This window comes from Sinocyclocheilus anshuiensis, unplaced genomic scaffold (genome assembly GCF_001515605.1).
Source record: "Sinocyclocheilus anshuiensis isolate Anshui unplaced genomic scaffold, SAMN03320099.WGS_v1.1 scaffold1081, whole genome shotgun sequence".
Lineage (NCBI taxonomy): Eukaryota > Metazoa > Chordata > Actinopteri > Cypriniformes > Cyprinidae > Sinocyclocheilus > Sinocyclocheilus anshuiensis.
In genome coordinates this window covers 334960-351705 of record NW_015555831.1, presented here as the reverse complement: position 1 = coordinate 351705, position 16746 = coordinate 334960, and the positions used below count along the sequence as shown (strand labels likewise).

The 16746-nt window shown below is 37.9% G+C and overlaps 1 protein-coding gene across 1 annotated transcript in view; it reads right to left on the bottom strand.

Annotated features, from left to right (window-relative positions):
- LOC107675412 (signal-induced proliferation-associated protein 1-like) overlaps positions 1-13400 on the bottom strand; it is a 41512-nt gene extending 28112 nt beyond the window's left edge. The window contains 6 exon segments of the mRNA XM_016469731.1: positions 780-883; positions 1334-1508; positions 2234-2422; positions 3637-3761; positions 7346-8971; positions 13052-13400. Of these exon segments, the coding sequence (XP_016325217.1) occupies positions 780-883; positions 1334-1508; positions 2234-2422; positions 3637-3761; positions 7346-8471 (1719 nt within the window). The 5' untranslated portion in view covers positions 8472-8971; positions 13052-13400.
- Between the last annotated feature and the right edge of the window lie 3346 nt (positions 13401-16746).

The following is a 16746-nucleotide window of genomic DNA, read 5'->3' as shown; positions in this document are numbered from 1 at the left end:
ATATTTTTAAATGTACTAAATTGCAGATTCATCATCACAAATGTGTAATTACAAATATATTTAAATACGTAACATACAAGTTGAATTAAAATGACATTAAAGTATATTTTATTTATCATACATGCCTGTCAGTACATTCAGCAGTGCTTTAGCCATATTTCATAGACAACATAGTTATGAAATTACATGTAAATATGTACTTAAGTGATACTTAAGCTGGTCAAAAAAGCAGCCTATAGTGTTCAGCTAACTGCATTTAATATACAATTAAACTATAATACATTTCCATTTAATTCTAATTAACATGCAATTATGAGTCTGAAAACACTACATTCAGTTCACACTTAAGTATATTCTTTTAAAGTACACTATTTCTGCAAAAAGTACGGTTTTTAAATGTATGCTAAAGTATATTTATTTTGCACAAGGGGAGACACCAGGAGATTTGCACATGCAAATGAGATCCCAATGCATATCCTACTGCTGATTCATATGATTGTGCTATTGATATACTGTACACTCTAAAAAATGCTGGGTTAAATACAACCCAGTGCTGGGTAAAATAGGGACAAACCCAGCAATTGGGTTGTTTTGGCCCAGCGGTTGGGTTAAATGTTTAACCCAACCTTCTGGGTAGTAACCCAACCGCTGGGTCAAAACAACCCAATTGCTGGGTTTGTCCCTATTTTACCCAGCACTGGGTTGTATTTAACCCAGCATTTTTTAGAGTGTAAGTGGTGCTCAGTTTTAATGGGACGTTCTAGGGTTGTGTAGATTACCTGTTGTGTATTGTTGGATGTGTATGGAAGCATGGTGGAGACATGGAACATAATCTCGTAATCCTGATAGCGAGTATACAGTGAGTGTGTACCAGTGGAGTCAGCTGCAAATAAACACACAAACACTACTATCACACATCCAATCAAAATCTGTTATTGTCACTCTCTGTACAGTTTTCTTTCTATTTGCTGCATATACACTGCTGTTCAAACGATTTTTAAAATGTTTTTTGAAGGAAGTCTCTTATGCTCACCAAGCCTGCATTTATTTAATCAAAAATACAGTAAAAACAGGAATAAGAGTAAATAAGAGTTTTCTGTTTAAATATATTGTAAAATGTCACTTATTCCTGTGAACAAAATATAAACACCAAGTTTATGTGCAAAAAATATGGGAATTTACATTTATTTTTTCATGGAACAATTATAAAAAAGAAAAATAAACAATATTGTAATTACAACGTACTTACATACAACACATGCGATAACACTAATACTATTGTACTATGGTGCAATTGTATGAAGACTGACTGCATGTTGAGTTTTGGTCTCACTTTTGGTGTCTAGTTGAGCTCTGTATTTCTCCCAGCCCTTGAGTCGTACTCGCTCTCCAAGAAGGTCCAGAAACTCATCGAACTCTGGCCCGGCGCTCTCATTGTTATACATGTCCTCTTCAGTACTCTGTCCTGCTCTGCAGTACATAATGCCCACCTTATGCTGGAAATTCAACTTTACACACACATAAAACACACATTAACAAGGATGAAATTACAGTAACTTCTCCAACTTGATTTTTACACACACAACATCATTCTTCCTCATTTTGTCATTAAGCCAGTTTCACATTGTATGCACAAGTGTAGGTGCAGTAACAGCATAACTGCAAAAGCAGTCTTGCTATAGCATTAGCAATACATACAACAGTTATACATACAACAGTTATAGCAATACATACAACAGTAGTGCATGCAACAGTTTCACATTGTATGCACAAGTGTAGGTGCAGTAACAGCATAACTGCAAAAGCATATATAAAAATATACATATGCTTCTACAAGGTATATACATTTAAATTTTACAGTCTGATTGGAAATGCATTTACATTTATCTATTTGTCAGTGCATTTATCAGATGCATGTATCATTCACTTTGCAAAAGCAATTCGTCATAGAGTCAACTAGTTCATAGAGTCAACCAGGTTCATTAGACTACTAAAATAGGAAGCAAGGCAGAGAAGAGGAGAAATGCATTGAGGAACAGTACTTGTCAAGCCAGTTCATGTGACTTTGTGTTTGAAATAGGAGTTGCACCAACTCTCTCTATATATATATTCACAATATAATTTTTTAAGATGTCAGTTACATCAATATTTCTAGCAGCCTATCAGTAACCTGTAAACACAAGCTGTCAGTCCTGCAGAACTACAGAAAGCAGCTCAACATAACATCTCTTACCCCCTGCTCGTCCAGTTTGAGGAGCGTGTCTCTGACTTTAGGGGATGTGGAGGCTAGTCTGAGGCAATGTAGGTTGAGATTGGGCAGAATAAACTCCAGCAGTCTCTTGGGCGAAAGGCCGCGTGGTGTGGTGTGGCGCGCTGCGGAGGGAACCGACTCCTCCAGGATCGAACCTCTCAGGGTCTTCAGCTGCAGGAAAACAGCAGGGACCAATTAATTAATGAGTGCAAAAGACATAATGTAGACTTAAAGGGGTCATATCATATATTTATTTTTATATTTATTTTCCCCCTTAGGTCGATAATGTAATGTAGATTGATTTACAAGCTATCAGAATCGCATTGATTTACAAGTCAGAATTTCATCTTACTTTTAGACCAAATAAACCAGCTGCACCAAAAGACAGTAAGTTCCCCTCAGACATACATTCATATAAACTCCTACCCCTAACTGAATTGCGATTTGTTTAGCATCTCAACCGATTTGAATCGTCACCGATTTGAATCGATTTTCAACCGGCTCGCAGTTAATCGTTACAGCCCTAGTTATTGCTGTATTACAGGAACTTGCTACTGCCAATACATAAGCCGATATGGTGCTGTGAGTATTTAAGACATACTGCTGCAGCACAAATAGCATATAAAATAACCCATAGCAGACCTATACAGGTGGAGCTGGGGAAGGTGGAGGGTTTCAGAGTAACTCTGAAAGCACGCTGCAATGCTCAAGCGAATGCTAATCAGCCATTTAAATGTAAAGCAGCAAGCTCATTGGCTGCGTATGCAACGGGAACCAATCAGCTTGTGACAAGTCGTTTAGTGCTAAGAATATCATCAGTTACGTTAAGGACCCATAGCCTGTGCCATCTAGAGTTTCATGACAGGACTTGGTATTTTTCTCAGTTTGGGCCTCTGAATAAAATGTAGGTATTTTTTAATCCTCTTTCAGCTTTATATTCTTTTATAATATAAGAACCATAAAAAGCCTGATTTATCAATTATGATACTCAACAAAAACACATATGCAAACATTTTTTTTGTCTATACCAATGTAATGTAGTGTTGCATTCAGAAATTAAAAAAAATTTAAAATTAATATTGATTAATAATGTAATGTTCTAATTTTGATTTTTAAAAAATAATAAAACGAAAGGGGACATTTGAGTAAAAACATTCTAGTGATCATCTCTGATTCATTTCAAACAAAATCAAAAGCAGGGAGTGGGTGGAAAATTGTCTTATTTCTGACCATTGTTTATAGAAGACATGTAAAGCATTATAAGTGGACCTCAAGGAAAAAATAAAAATGCTAAAAAATATTAGATAGTTCCTTTAAATTAATGGGTGAAAATGTTTCAAAATCTTCTCCGATGACTTCTGTGTGTGAGAGAGTCTTATATTTACTTCAGTGGTCCTGAAAATGATTCTGTAGTTGTACTGGGACCCACTTGATCCCTCTTTTTCCTCCCTGCGGAAACTGACGGCCACCGGCCCCAAACGCTCGTCCATGCCAAAGAAATTCTGATGGTCTGGAATAAAAGATTGAAATGAAGGTTTTAACAATTCATACGAAATGCTATAAATAAATAAATGTGACAACAAGAGAAACAAACACCAGAATACTGACCACTAGAAAAAGAGGAACTATGATTTTGTAACCTTTAACGGCTCACGACTGAGATGAACAAACATGCATTACAGGTAAACCACTGTACAAAATGTATGATAGTGTCAAAAGTCTGGGTCAATTTTGTTCCACCTGTATTATGAGCTTAACATCCAAAGTGTTTTTTTTTTCTCAACATTTGCAACTCTACACTGCTTTTAAATAGCAAATTATTGGGACGCTTGGACATCAGAGCATCAAGGTATAGACTTCATTTAACTTCATAGTACAGCCCTTTTCAGAGCTCAAGACAGACAGACAGATGGACGGACAGTCAAAAAAAAAAATGAAGTCTAATATATTCCCCCCTTTTAGATTTCATAGGCAACTATTACTACTTTTAGTAATTTTAATTCATAATAAATATTGTAAATAAAAAGATTGTAATTTTGTGCATTGCATCCTCTGCAATCTTACCCTGGCATTTGAGAAATCTGAAGTCTGATTATACTTTGAAGTGCAGAATGAGTCATCAAAATTGCTGATCTGTACTCTCCGCACCTCTAGATTGAGAACCACTGCAGTAATGCATACATTGTCTAAAAAAATATACGTACACAATTATACGTCATAAATAAAAAAAGCCATGATTAGAGGAGGACAGAGTGCCCCTCGTCACATCTAACTAAAGGCACTGCTTGCTCATCTGGACAGACAGTCTCCCTGACCACTGCAGACCCAAAAGTCTATCATTTTAACTTGAAAAGTATCTCAATAATTTTTTTTAGTCTGTGGAGCACAAAAGCAAGTCTAAAACGAAATGTTAGGGACTGACAGCCTTCTTCTGAACAACTCACAGCACTGAATGTGAATGGTGACTGTTGCGCCATCTGTTGTACTGTTGTGGGTGAATTTGCATTTCGTTAAGCCCAACACATATTTTGTGTTAACAGGCCATTTGAATGTCATTCAATAAACTTTTTCTGCACTACAGAATATGCGTTCTGTGTGAATGGCTTGGTTTAGGTTTTTAACCTAATCAAGATCTTCTCCGCATTGAGCTTCTATATTTCTCTAATATTTTGAATGAATAACGCAGCACCGGCGCGTCTCGTGGGCTAGACTAACAAAACATTAAACTACAACGTCACTTACATCATTATCACCGCATCTCGCGTGCCACTGATGACGCTCCCTGACGCACACCTAACATTGCAAATGTTTATTTTAAATTTGACTAATATTCATTCTTTATTTACAATCTCCTCATCACAGGCAGGTACAGCACTCATTTCAGCATGTGTTCATGTTTGCGTGTGCTGTCTGCGTCACTCATAGTGCGCTATATCGAAAAAAAAAATCCTATCGTTATCGAAGAAGGTGTACCGTCGATAAATATCGATACCGTTTTATCGCCCAGGCCTATTTAGGAGTATGACAGCTTATCACATGGGCTTAGAGACTTTGTACCTTATCTACCATTAAAAGGTATATATTAGTACAGTAACACAGTATGTAGAAGTAACCCTTAAGGTACTACAATGAACCTTTTAGGGGCAAATAAGTTATTTACTTTTAAGGTGCACATTAGTACCTCAGAGTAGTAATAGAGTAGTGTACAGAAAAAAAACAAAAAAAACAAGTACCTTGGAGTTGTAATACTCTATATAGTAGTAGCCCATAAGGCAGTGGTTCTCAACTTCAGTCCTCGTGACCCACTGCTCAGCACATTTCATATGTCTTCCTTATTTAACGCACCTATTCAGATCATCAGTTCATTAGGAAAGAGCTCCATGAACTGAACCGAGAGGTTGTTTAAGGCCAAAGTATACTTCCTTTTTTTTTTACGTGTACGAGCACCGTTGTACACGTAGCCTTTCAAAGTATAGTCCATTTAAGGTGTACGCGAATGCAGACGGTCTACATATGCACTCTAGAAAGCTTCATCTTTGTGTCTGCACTATTTTTCTCCAGAAGTTATGACCGATATAAATGTCTTTGTACTCTTTTAAAACTAAAGTTGCTGCTCTCTCTCTCATAACCCCCTCACACGAGCGCTCTTCAATGTAGCCGTGTGTTGTTGTTGCAGTCTCTGCTATTTTGTTGTTGTTTCATCTCTTTAGATTCATTTTCTACTGTGAAACAATGGCCTGGGCTAATGTTGCCAACTTGTGGAACAAGTGAGTAGTGCAAAACCAAGTTAATGCGCATGTGTGACCTGCGCATACAAAGTACGCACAGTTACAAAAATCAGATGGTGCTTATACAATACGTGCGTACTATTCTGATGACAAAATTTGCATCACGCGTACTGTATGCGGACCCTCGTTTAAGCGTAAAAACCGAAGTATACTTTAGCCTTTACACAACACCGTTTTCAACTAATAACAGAATTTTTTTTTTTTGTTTTGGCCATTCATTTACACGACAACTGCGTTTTGGAGGCCTGAAAACACAAACTTTTGAAAATGTTCTTTCAAAGTGCACATTTTTGAAAATTATACCATTATCATCTCTGTGTAAACTATGAAAATGTGAATTTATGAAAACGGTGACGTCATGCGCATGCATTTTACATGTTCAGTCTATAGGAATGTGTATGTGCGCAGATGCATAGTGTCTCTTTACAAAAAGACATCGCCAACTACTGGCCTGGCATGCATAAATACTGCTTGTTTAGTTGTTTTCACGGATCGTCCTTATTTAACGTACTTGATTCAGATCAGCAGCTCGCTAGGAGAGAGCTCCATGAACTGAACTGAGGATGCGTTTACACTTGGCATTAACATGCGATCACCGTGGCATGATCCGATCAAGCAGATCGGATCATCAGTCAATCAGGACACGGCGCGTTTACACTTGGCAACATCAAGTGACTTCTCTATCTGGATAACCGATCGGATCTCTCTTTCCCGTGCAATATTTAAATAACATTCCAATCAGAAGCACGTTTACACTTGTCTTTTCAATGTGTATGTGGACAACATCCGGATACAGGTCGCATGTTAATGCCAAGTGTAAATGAGTGTGTCAGACAAGAAAGACATACAAAATGTGAGGAGCAGTGGGTCCCGAGAACCAGAGTTGAGAACCACTGCCTTAAGGACCCTTTAAGGTGCCTATGAGTACCTTAGAGTAGTAATAATTTATGTTTTAGTACCCCTTAAGGTGTGTCTTTAATAATCAAATGCTTCTGAAGATCTTAATCAGCTGGTTTGGGTGTGTTTGATCAGGGTTGGAGCTGAACTTTGCAGAAAGGTAGATCTCCAGGAACGGGATTGGGAAACCCTGCCTTAAGGTACTACTATGAACCTTTTAGGAGTAAATAAAGTGGAAAGATGTTCCTTTAAAGGGTACCGGCCCAGTGACAAGCTGTTGTACCCATAAAAGTATGATTTTTGCAAATGTTTCTGAGAGTAAATTAGACTAAGCAGTGAAAATGAGTATGCAATATGTTTCTTCAAAAAGTGCAAACATGCTTTGCCACACACACACACACACCCTCACCTTTCATGTAAAAGTACTTGTGATAGTATCGAGCCCCAAGGTCTGCATGCTCTATGAAGTAGTTACTTTTACCCTGTGCCTGGACATGGCTCTCCCTGGGCTCCTCTAACATGGACACAGCATTGTTGGGACTTTGAAAACTCCTCCACCTGTGCCTGCCGGCCCGCGGCAGGCTGAGCCCCACGCTCTCCTCGCCACCCATCTCATTCCGAAAGTGAGGACAGCTGAGCAGGAGATCATTATCGTTCCCATCTCCTTCATCCAGCAAGGACTGCTCTACATCTTCCGAGCCAGTCCCGTTTCCTGAGCCGCCCCCTCCACCCTGAGAAACTGAGGAAGGCGTGGATTGTGAAAGTGGACGGAGTTGAGAGGCAGCTGACGCACCGGACGTGATGTTCTTCTTGCGTCCAATGCTGTCCCGATTGGTTGCAGCCTCCGACAGGTCGAAGAGAATGCTCTGTACGTCATAGTGTGCAAAATTGCGCACCCAAGCACCACCTGGGACTTGGTCACAGGAAAACTGAGGGGCCTGCAGAGGGGACGATTTGGCCTTCTTACCGAGCCCCTCTGGTTTGGGGGGCTTGACCGGTTTTGACGTGTCTGCTGCTGGAGCACAGTTTCCTTGATACTCTCCGTCCACTTCAGGAGGTGCCTCTTGCAGACCCAGAAGAACAAACGGATCTCTGAAGCGCAAGGCACTGGGACTGAGAACAACTTGATCTTCCGAACTGGGATCTACAATCTGGGTTTGTCTTTCTAGCGAGGACAGGCTTCCGTACTCTCGGTGGAGGGAATCGCCCGGCCCCACAGTCCCAGATTTGTCCACCCCTACTCGGAGCAACTTCCTCCCTACTTGCCCCACTGAATCCAAATCTCCAAGGGTGACATCACTGTTGCTGCGCTGCATTATGTGTCCACGACCTACCGTTCTCAGGTTCAGTGCAGCTGCGCTGGGTGTGACAGTCTCGCTGTTTGTTCCCTCTCCCTCTCTCCTAGGAGGCCATTCTGCCACAACTCGTGTCCGCATGCTACCACCATCCTGCTTGGGGTCAAAGTTCACTCTCGCTAGGGTCGGGCGTGGGCTCTGCCTGCGGAACTTGCGGATGAAAAGATCGTCTGATTGCATGATTTGAAGTTGTGGGAAGCTCTCACTTTTCAGTTGCCCTTGTCCCTTTTGTTACACCTCCCCACCAAAATACTGCATCTGTGTGAATAAGGAGTTTTTGGGGAACTCAAGTGACCAACATAAATGTTTCTGTTCTAGCCATGAACACTGAAATTCTCCAGTGCTGCCAGAAGAGCTCGGTTCAATAGGTTCCTCATTCACTAAAATATTCAGAAGGGTTGAGCGCAACCTTCTGCCTTGGAATAAAATAACAGCCGCACAGGCTCCAGAGATGATTTCAATCTCTCGGTAAACATCTTAAGGTCTAACATACAGGATTACTCTCATCATTAATGTTAGAGGAAGCATCCAGCAGAATGACTATGATTGTATGTGGACTGACTGAAATTGGATTCCCAGTCTGATTTATTCTGAGTCAGGTACGCCTCGTGACTCTCCGTTCACAGCCGACCACAAGATCTGTGCCCTTAGAGACCACGGCTGCATCCTCCACTGTATTCCTGAAACAAAATGAAACAGGTTATTATTAGTTTGTACGTGATAATAGATGTTGCATTTTTTCTAAATGACATTGTGTTGCATGGCAGTACATTATATGCTGTGGTAAAATCTGCTGAACCACTTACACTGTACTCTGCATTGATCTGTGCGGCTATTAGTTGGAACGACTGCTTTAAGTTATTTATATTAGAGTGGTTTGTTGATTGACTTTAAACAATCACTTACTTCTTATATTAAAAGTGGTCAGACTTTTGTCATGTGGACAAGGTTTAACAATCCGACACTAAGCAGAAAACTACAATCTGTGTACTGTTTTTAATGCTGAAGATGGAAATGAGCAACCTCTTTTCCCAACTAATAAAGCGCAGAGAGTACCATAAGAGACAAACGTGCTGCACATTCAGTGATCCATTTAAGCATAAAGCAATTAGCTCTGTGCACATGTGTTTTGTGAAGAGCGTTTGCAGTAATATGGACACACATCTGAATGATCGAATACACTTCAGAATTTGGTCAAAATACTTGTCTTGGCGAGTATTGGCACAGATGGTAATGTCTTGGAAATGTAAACATGCCAAACAACAAATATGTCAAACGAAAACATTAAAATCAAAAGTTGTGCTTGTTAACATAAGTTAATGCACTGTGAACTAACATGGACTAACAATGAACGACAATGAACAATGAATGTATTTTCATTAACTAACATTAACACATATTAATAAATACTGTAATGTATTGTTCATTGTTTGTTCATGTTAGTTAATACATTTACTAACATTAACTAATGGAACCTTAGTGTAAAGTGTTACAAAAATGTCTTGGTTTTATGATATTCCTTAAAAATACTAATATTATTATTATTATTATTATTATTATTATTATTACTCTAGGAAGTTCATTTTAGTATACAAAAGCAATACCTATATCTGTGTCATAATTTCTTCAAGTTAAACCAAACCTTAATTTTGATGGGTTGTCATGAATATCTTTGATTTTCAGTGTGTATTTGACAGTATTTTTCTCAAATAACACAGTGAAAAGATTGTGAAGTGACTCGCAGAGCAGCTCTGGAGATGAAGTGTTTGTGTCCTCACATAGTGAGACGCAGATGCTGAAAACACCATGAGCGTCACATGTGTTTGAGTTTGTGTATCAGACAAAACCATGCCATTCATTCACACAGAGACACACAAAACATGCAGACTTATTAGCCACACGCACACACACAGCTGATTGGGCCGTCTTATCACTTACCAAAAAGATTAAGAATGTCTAATCCAGCTGTCTATTCTAGTGAACCTCCAAATTAAAATACAATTGATTTGAACTGCATAAGCAGGCTCTTTTGGAAACAGGGACTGCTCACATTAAAAACAATGACAACAACAAAAACCATGTAAGAACTTCAATGTTATATGTATACTGTACATGTGGCTGTGTAATTGGGCATGTAATACCTGACACACAAGCATGTATCTAACAAATAATGCACATTTGTCTTGCAACAAGGGGGCGGGGGGATCACAGGCCTATTTAAACGTCAGCGCAAACATGATGTGGTTGCTAAGGTAAAACCGTTTTTATTTTTATACACTTCCTTTCAGTCAAAAATAGCATAGAGACTATGGCGTACATCAGACCACATCCACCCAGCAGACCTGCACAATAGCTGCTCTGCTCACAGGAGGAGGGGGCTTCCTGCAAACTTTGCCAATACATCGGAAAGTACTCATAAAATATGCAACATTGTTTGCCAAGTTTTTAAAGTCCAGGTTGCATGATTTTTGCCTTACTATTTGCTCCTGCACACACCCTCTTTCAGGATCTCTATCTCTGCATTCTGGTTTGTTGGGGAAAGGAGGAAGAGGAAGAGGAAGAGGAAGATTAATATCACAGACACATGCCTGATGACTTTTGTTTTGATAAATAATAATCATTAAGAGTTCTAAGGTATGAGATGTAGTGTCACATAAAGTTTGGCGCATGTAGTTTATTCTGCAACAAAATTAAATATAATCTGAATTATTATGGTGCCCACTGTGGAAATGATTAAAAAAAAAAAGTATGGCAAGCAGTTTTGTATTTTAATGTCACCAGTTTGAATTACACTACAGACACAAACATATACATTTTAGCAGTGAAAGCAGTGACATTTTTAATCTCAATCATGACTTGATGACTTTTGACTAGTAAAAATGGCATCTTAAGTCATAATTTATATTATAAAGCTCTGCGACCAAATTTTTACTCCTCATCAAATGCAAAACAAACTGTTTACACATCTCTTTCTCTTTTCAAATCTTGCTGAAGGTAGACATTGTCATTTATGGATATTGGCATTTAGCCAACATATTCAACATTCCTCCATCCATCCATCTTCCATGTAACACAAAATACTATAGTACAGTCCATACTGTGATCTGACTCCTGGAGATACAGAGAACGCTTTGAAATTCAATGGTAATGTTCTGCAACTGCTTTAACGCATTATTGGCCTCATCCACTGCCCACTTTCTCGCCTGGCTTATTATTAAAGCCTCAATTAATATTCATGAGATGCAATTACCATAATGAGTTGCTTGTGAATAGATGCAATTCTGACTAGTACGAATTACTATCGCAGAAGTCTTTAAGTACATTTTTACTAGTAATAATGAATTTGATGATATCTATAATGCTATTCCAACCTTGTAAAGATCTTACAATTACTATTTTATTCTCACCAAATGTAATAATTTTAGATATCTGTAACTTTAAATTGATGAGTACGAATATAATTCTGACTAGCCAAAAATGAATGACTAGTTGTAATTACAGATTATAATAGAATTACAGTCTAATTTTGACTAGTCTTATTAAATTACAGATATCTACAAGTTAAGTAAATTAAGAATAACCTGAATGTGACTGTTTTTGTCTTAACATCATTAGACAGCTCTTGAATTAGACTTGTGAAAACTCAACTGTAGGTCTCTAAAATTAAAAAAAGGAAGTCAACTGAGACAAAGAAATATTCTGATAACTGAATTCTGCATATCAGCCCATCCGATACAAGCAATGTTTTTTTTTTCTTAATTTAAATCAGTGTAACATGTCCATACTTCACTAACATGCTAACTAAACAATATAAAAAAAAAAAACACAAAATAAAAATACAAAAAAACACATACCTATGACAAATTGATGCACCCCTAGTCAAAACTGCATTCTAAATTATATATCTAAATTTGCATTAGCCAGAACTGAATTATGACCAATAATGCTGGAACCTTTAGGATAAATTGGCTTGCCATGAAGACACTAAAATAATGTGTTGTCGTTTTGGTCAGATGTAAAAAGCACTTAAAAAAAACATAAATCAAAATATTTGACATGAATGAGGCCATCTGGGGTTCTTGCAAAAATCATTATTATGCAATGAACATCAAAAGTTGTGTAAATCCACAATCCTTCATTCCCTTCACAATTCTAAGCCTATTTCGTTAAAGACTGGTGTGTGCTTTTTAGCTTTAGCCATTATTGTTTCACCTATTTCATTAAAACTTTCAACATTAAAGTATGGTCCTTCTTATGTTTCCAACATTTAATCAATGGATGGCTCCACACGCATCCACAGATGTCTGGGCTAAACCCAAATATCCATTGACCCCAGGACCGCCCTGAATAGATCATGTCTTTCTCCGCATCGTTTTTGAGCTGATGTCCCGTTTCTTTCCTATGAGCATCCATGCACTAAATTGCATCCAAATGTCGCTAAAAAGAGGGCAGCGCAATCAGAGCAGTGTTAATAATCTGCCTGCCTCCGACTCATCAACGCTTAAACAAATCGCTTAACGATAAAATGAGCGTTTATATGACAACAAAGGCTGCTTGCACTGAATAGACGACGATATGAATCATTGCCTGCTACATTTCAGCAATGCCAACCGGAACAGGACGAAGTCACCGAACGAACAAAGAAGCGAACGAGCGCATCCTTTTTCACTTACAGGACGCCGCTACTGTCTCCGTGCCGATTGCATCAGTGGCAGTCGGTGTCACTCGCATTAAAAACAGCGTTCTCGAATGAAACTCACCGACAACAAAGCGATGTCTGACAGCTGTCTGGTCTTTTCCGCTCTCGGGTAATTCTTGTCGAACTGACGTTTTTCAGCCTAAACCGTAAGCTCGACTAATACGCCGTTTTTGCACAGCGACTTCCTGTGATTTGCAACCTCGAGAACAGGTGCAATGGTGCAGCGAGCCCTTCCGATGCGCGCGCCAGCCAAGCTCCAACACGCAAGCACTGCGGTGATGTATTTTAAAGGTGAACGACGAGGATTTGACGGTTTCATCTCTCTTGCTCTCTCTCTCACTCACACACACCCGGTTCAGCGAGTGTCCTGATCTCATTTCACACTCTCCTCTCTTGAAAGAGACGGTTTTTCTGCTTAGTGCAGATTTGGGGGGAAAATATGCGCACTGAGCAAATGCAGCAGAATCGAATGCCAGAACTGGTGCTTCTCCCTCATTGTAAAGGCCGAAATGTTACACGAAATAAATAATTCGTTAGATTGGTGGGCAACTGCACATCTAATTGAATCGCCAAGATTGGTTTATTTAAGAGGAATGAACGCTTGTTTTGGTCAACAGATGTTAAAGCAATCCAATAAGGGATTCAACAGAATCTGTAGTGCATTTCGTGTTAATTATGTTGTGCATTTATTTAACACATTTGGTTACTTGTGCACTGTCTGTTTCCTCTTTCTGATATGGGAAATGACTGAGACCCCATTCTCAGTACGTCGATTCAGCTTTCAGTTTCACTTCCAATTTTCTGACATTTTATTTAAAAAGTAGTACAGTTTTTTGTTCCTATAGCATTTTAGATTTTCATGTATTTGCACAAAGCTTTCATGTCCTTTATGGTCCAGCCTTATCACTGAGCACTCACATGAGTAATTGTTTTTAGGCCTTGTTTTCAGAATTGTTTTTTAAAGCTAATGATGTCCTTTAGACATGTGTCTCATTATGTGGTTTGTGTTTTGCTTGTATGTTTGTGGGTAAGAGGATATTTTGAACTTTCAGTGGAGACTAGCTATTGCATGTCTTTTTGTCATTTATGTTTACACTACATAAAACATTTGGGATGCATTATCAAACATCATAAATATTTCATAGTGTCAATATGATTGTGGCCTTTCTGCTTTCTCTCACTTATTTTCAGTTCCTGGTGCATCACCTGCTAATGTGTTTTTTACTGTTGTGAGTTCATGCATGAATAATTGGTAGCTGGAAATAGATGCAAATATGTTCTATATCTACAAATCTACATATAGATCATTGCTGATTGGGAACTAAAATGTAAATGTTGGCATATTATATGTTCAGGCTGCAAATATTAAGTCTTTATTGGGCAGGGAGTCTGATTTAAGATGAAGGAACAACCATTCATGCTGAAGGGTCAAAACATGTAGAATAAGTTGTACTTTCATAAGTATAATTTATGGACTGGCAAATATGCAAGCACAAACATAAATCAGCATTATAGGATAATATATTAATTTATGTATTTATTATTATTATTATTGCCGAAGACAACGTAGCTCTTAGATGCACTTGGTCAACCTGACCTTTAACACAAACACAATTTTTTGATGCATTTATCTAAAAACCGTGCTTTATACGTTCCTTCGAACTAATTTGTAAAGTCCCTCTGCTGTCACTAATTTAATTTTATCCCTAAAACGCACCTTTGATAATCAAAATGACATATTTAAATGTTTTTTTTTTCCTGTGCAAATAATTTCTTCATGCCTTAAAATGACTTAAATGTAACTCTACCCTTACCTCATTTAGTGTATGCAGATTCATGAATATGCAAATTAGCCCCGCCTCCACTCAATCACACCTGCTCTACTTTTCACCCGGTTATCTGAAGTTGTAAAATCACAATGGCAAGTAGCAATATTGCATTCATTCAGCCATGTATGTTTGAACCAGAAGCTGACTCCAAAGAAGAAGAGGAAGAGTGAATTATACAGTGTCCATGTAGCAGAATAGTAATGCATTTTATGTATCGCTTTGTACAGCGTCAGACATATAACAGTAATTGGTATCATTAGCCTTTGAGCTGACTATGTTATTAAACAGCTAATAATGTGTAGGTTTGTTATGAAAATTGTACATTTGTAAATTACATAAACTGTACACTTGTAAATAACATATCTGTACATGCATTTAAAAATTATTTATGTTTTTCTCTATATTTCTACCCCTGTATTATACTGCATTATTTAATTTTACGTTTTTCTTATATTAGTGTTATATTTCATCTCTACTGTGTAATGCATCATGTCTGTATGTCTGTACTTTCTTCTACACTGGAAGCTCTTGACGTCAAGACAAATTCATTATGTGTGTAAACATGCTTGGCAATAAAGCTCTTTCTGAATTTCGGACTTTTTTGTTCTCCATGTCCCCGCAAATTAGTATGCAGTCACTGCTTCCCCCCCCTGTATTTCATATATCCATATTTCAGCAAAACAGTTTTGATTTTGAAAATTGCAATGACCCATTGGGGCCTATGCAAAACACTTAAACCCTATCAAGTTGTGTCTCTTACAGTTTTAAATTCCCTGTATGCAGTGAGGGATTAAACAGTGAAAAGGCTTAAAAAGCTTTCAGTGTTGAGGGTTCTGCTGCACATAATGGAAACACATATACAATAAATATATGTTATATAAATAATAGTTCGATTGAAGAACAGAAAGCAGAGTAAAGGCGGCTGTGTTTTTTTATTTCAGAGAAACTGTATCCATGTTTCTTGCCTGCTCTGACCGTCACCCTTATTATAGGGCTTGCTTCCTGTTTGACAGGAAATGATGTGATGCTGCCTGACCTTTATGTATGCTGGGAGCATGAAACTGTCATGCCATGCTGCCTGGCCTGATAGAACAAGGTGAACTTCGGTTTGGTTCAATGTGTAGTTTCTCTCTACACTGTTTCCTCCACACTCATGTTTTGTAAGTGATTTGTACATTTTAACATTCGCTCTCATACAAAGCTAAATAATTTTTCCTAATTTTTGTCAATAAAATTGGAACAATGCATGTGTATACGTTGTAGATTGTATACAAAAAAAATCAAATGCTAGACCAAGGCCCTGTTTACACTATTAACATGTGTGATACAATCACAAGTGGTCAACCAAGACATATTGCAGTTATCACACGTCTCAAATGAAACTCCTGTGATCATTAGGGACTGGATTTAGTGTCCCTGAGATCTTGAATACAGTTCCCTTAATAAGAGAGATCTTCCACGAGACAAGTGAATTTGCAAATTTACATAAATTATTCTGTTCAAAAGTTCAAATATTCTTGGTTCTTCTTATCGTGTTTTACTTCCTCCTGCATAACGTCATGTCAGTCTGTCACTGCAAGTTGATATCATACTGAAGATGCTCTGTGAATTATTTCGCACATATTGATATTTATAAACAACTGATATAGAGGTGAGTAAAATAAAATCAATATTTACAGCAGTGCTTTTGATGGGTGATAATTTCACTTCAAGCGTTAGCCAAAAATGTCAAAAGAGAATAGCTTCACCACTTAAAACATTACAACATCCTGAGTATTCAAATCTTTGTAGCTGGATTATGGAATCCAACTTTGTCTTTATGTAAACAAATTATTATGGAATTAATACACTCTAAAAGAATATACTTAAGTGTGAACTGAATGTAATGTTTTCAGACACTTACATGCAAGTTGATTGCAATTAAATA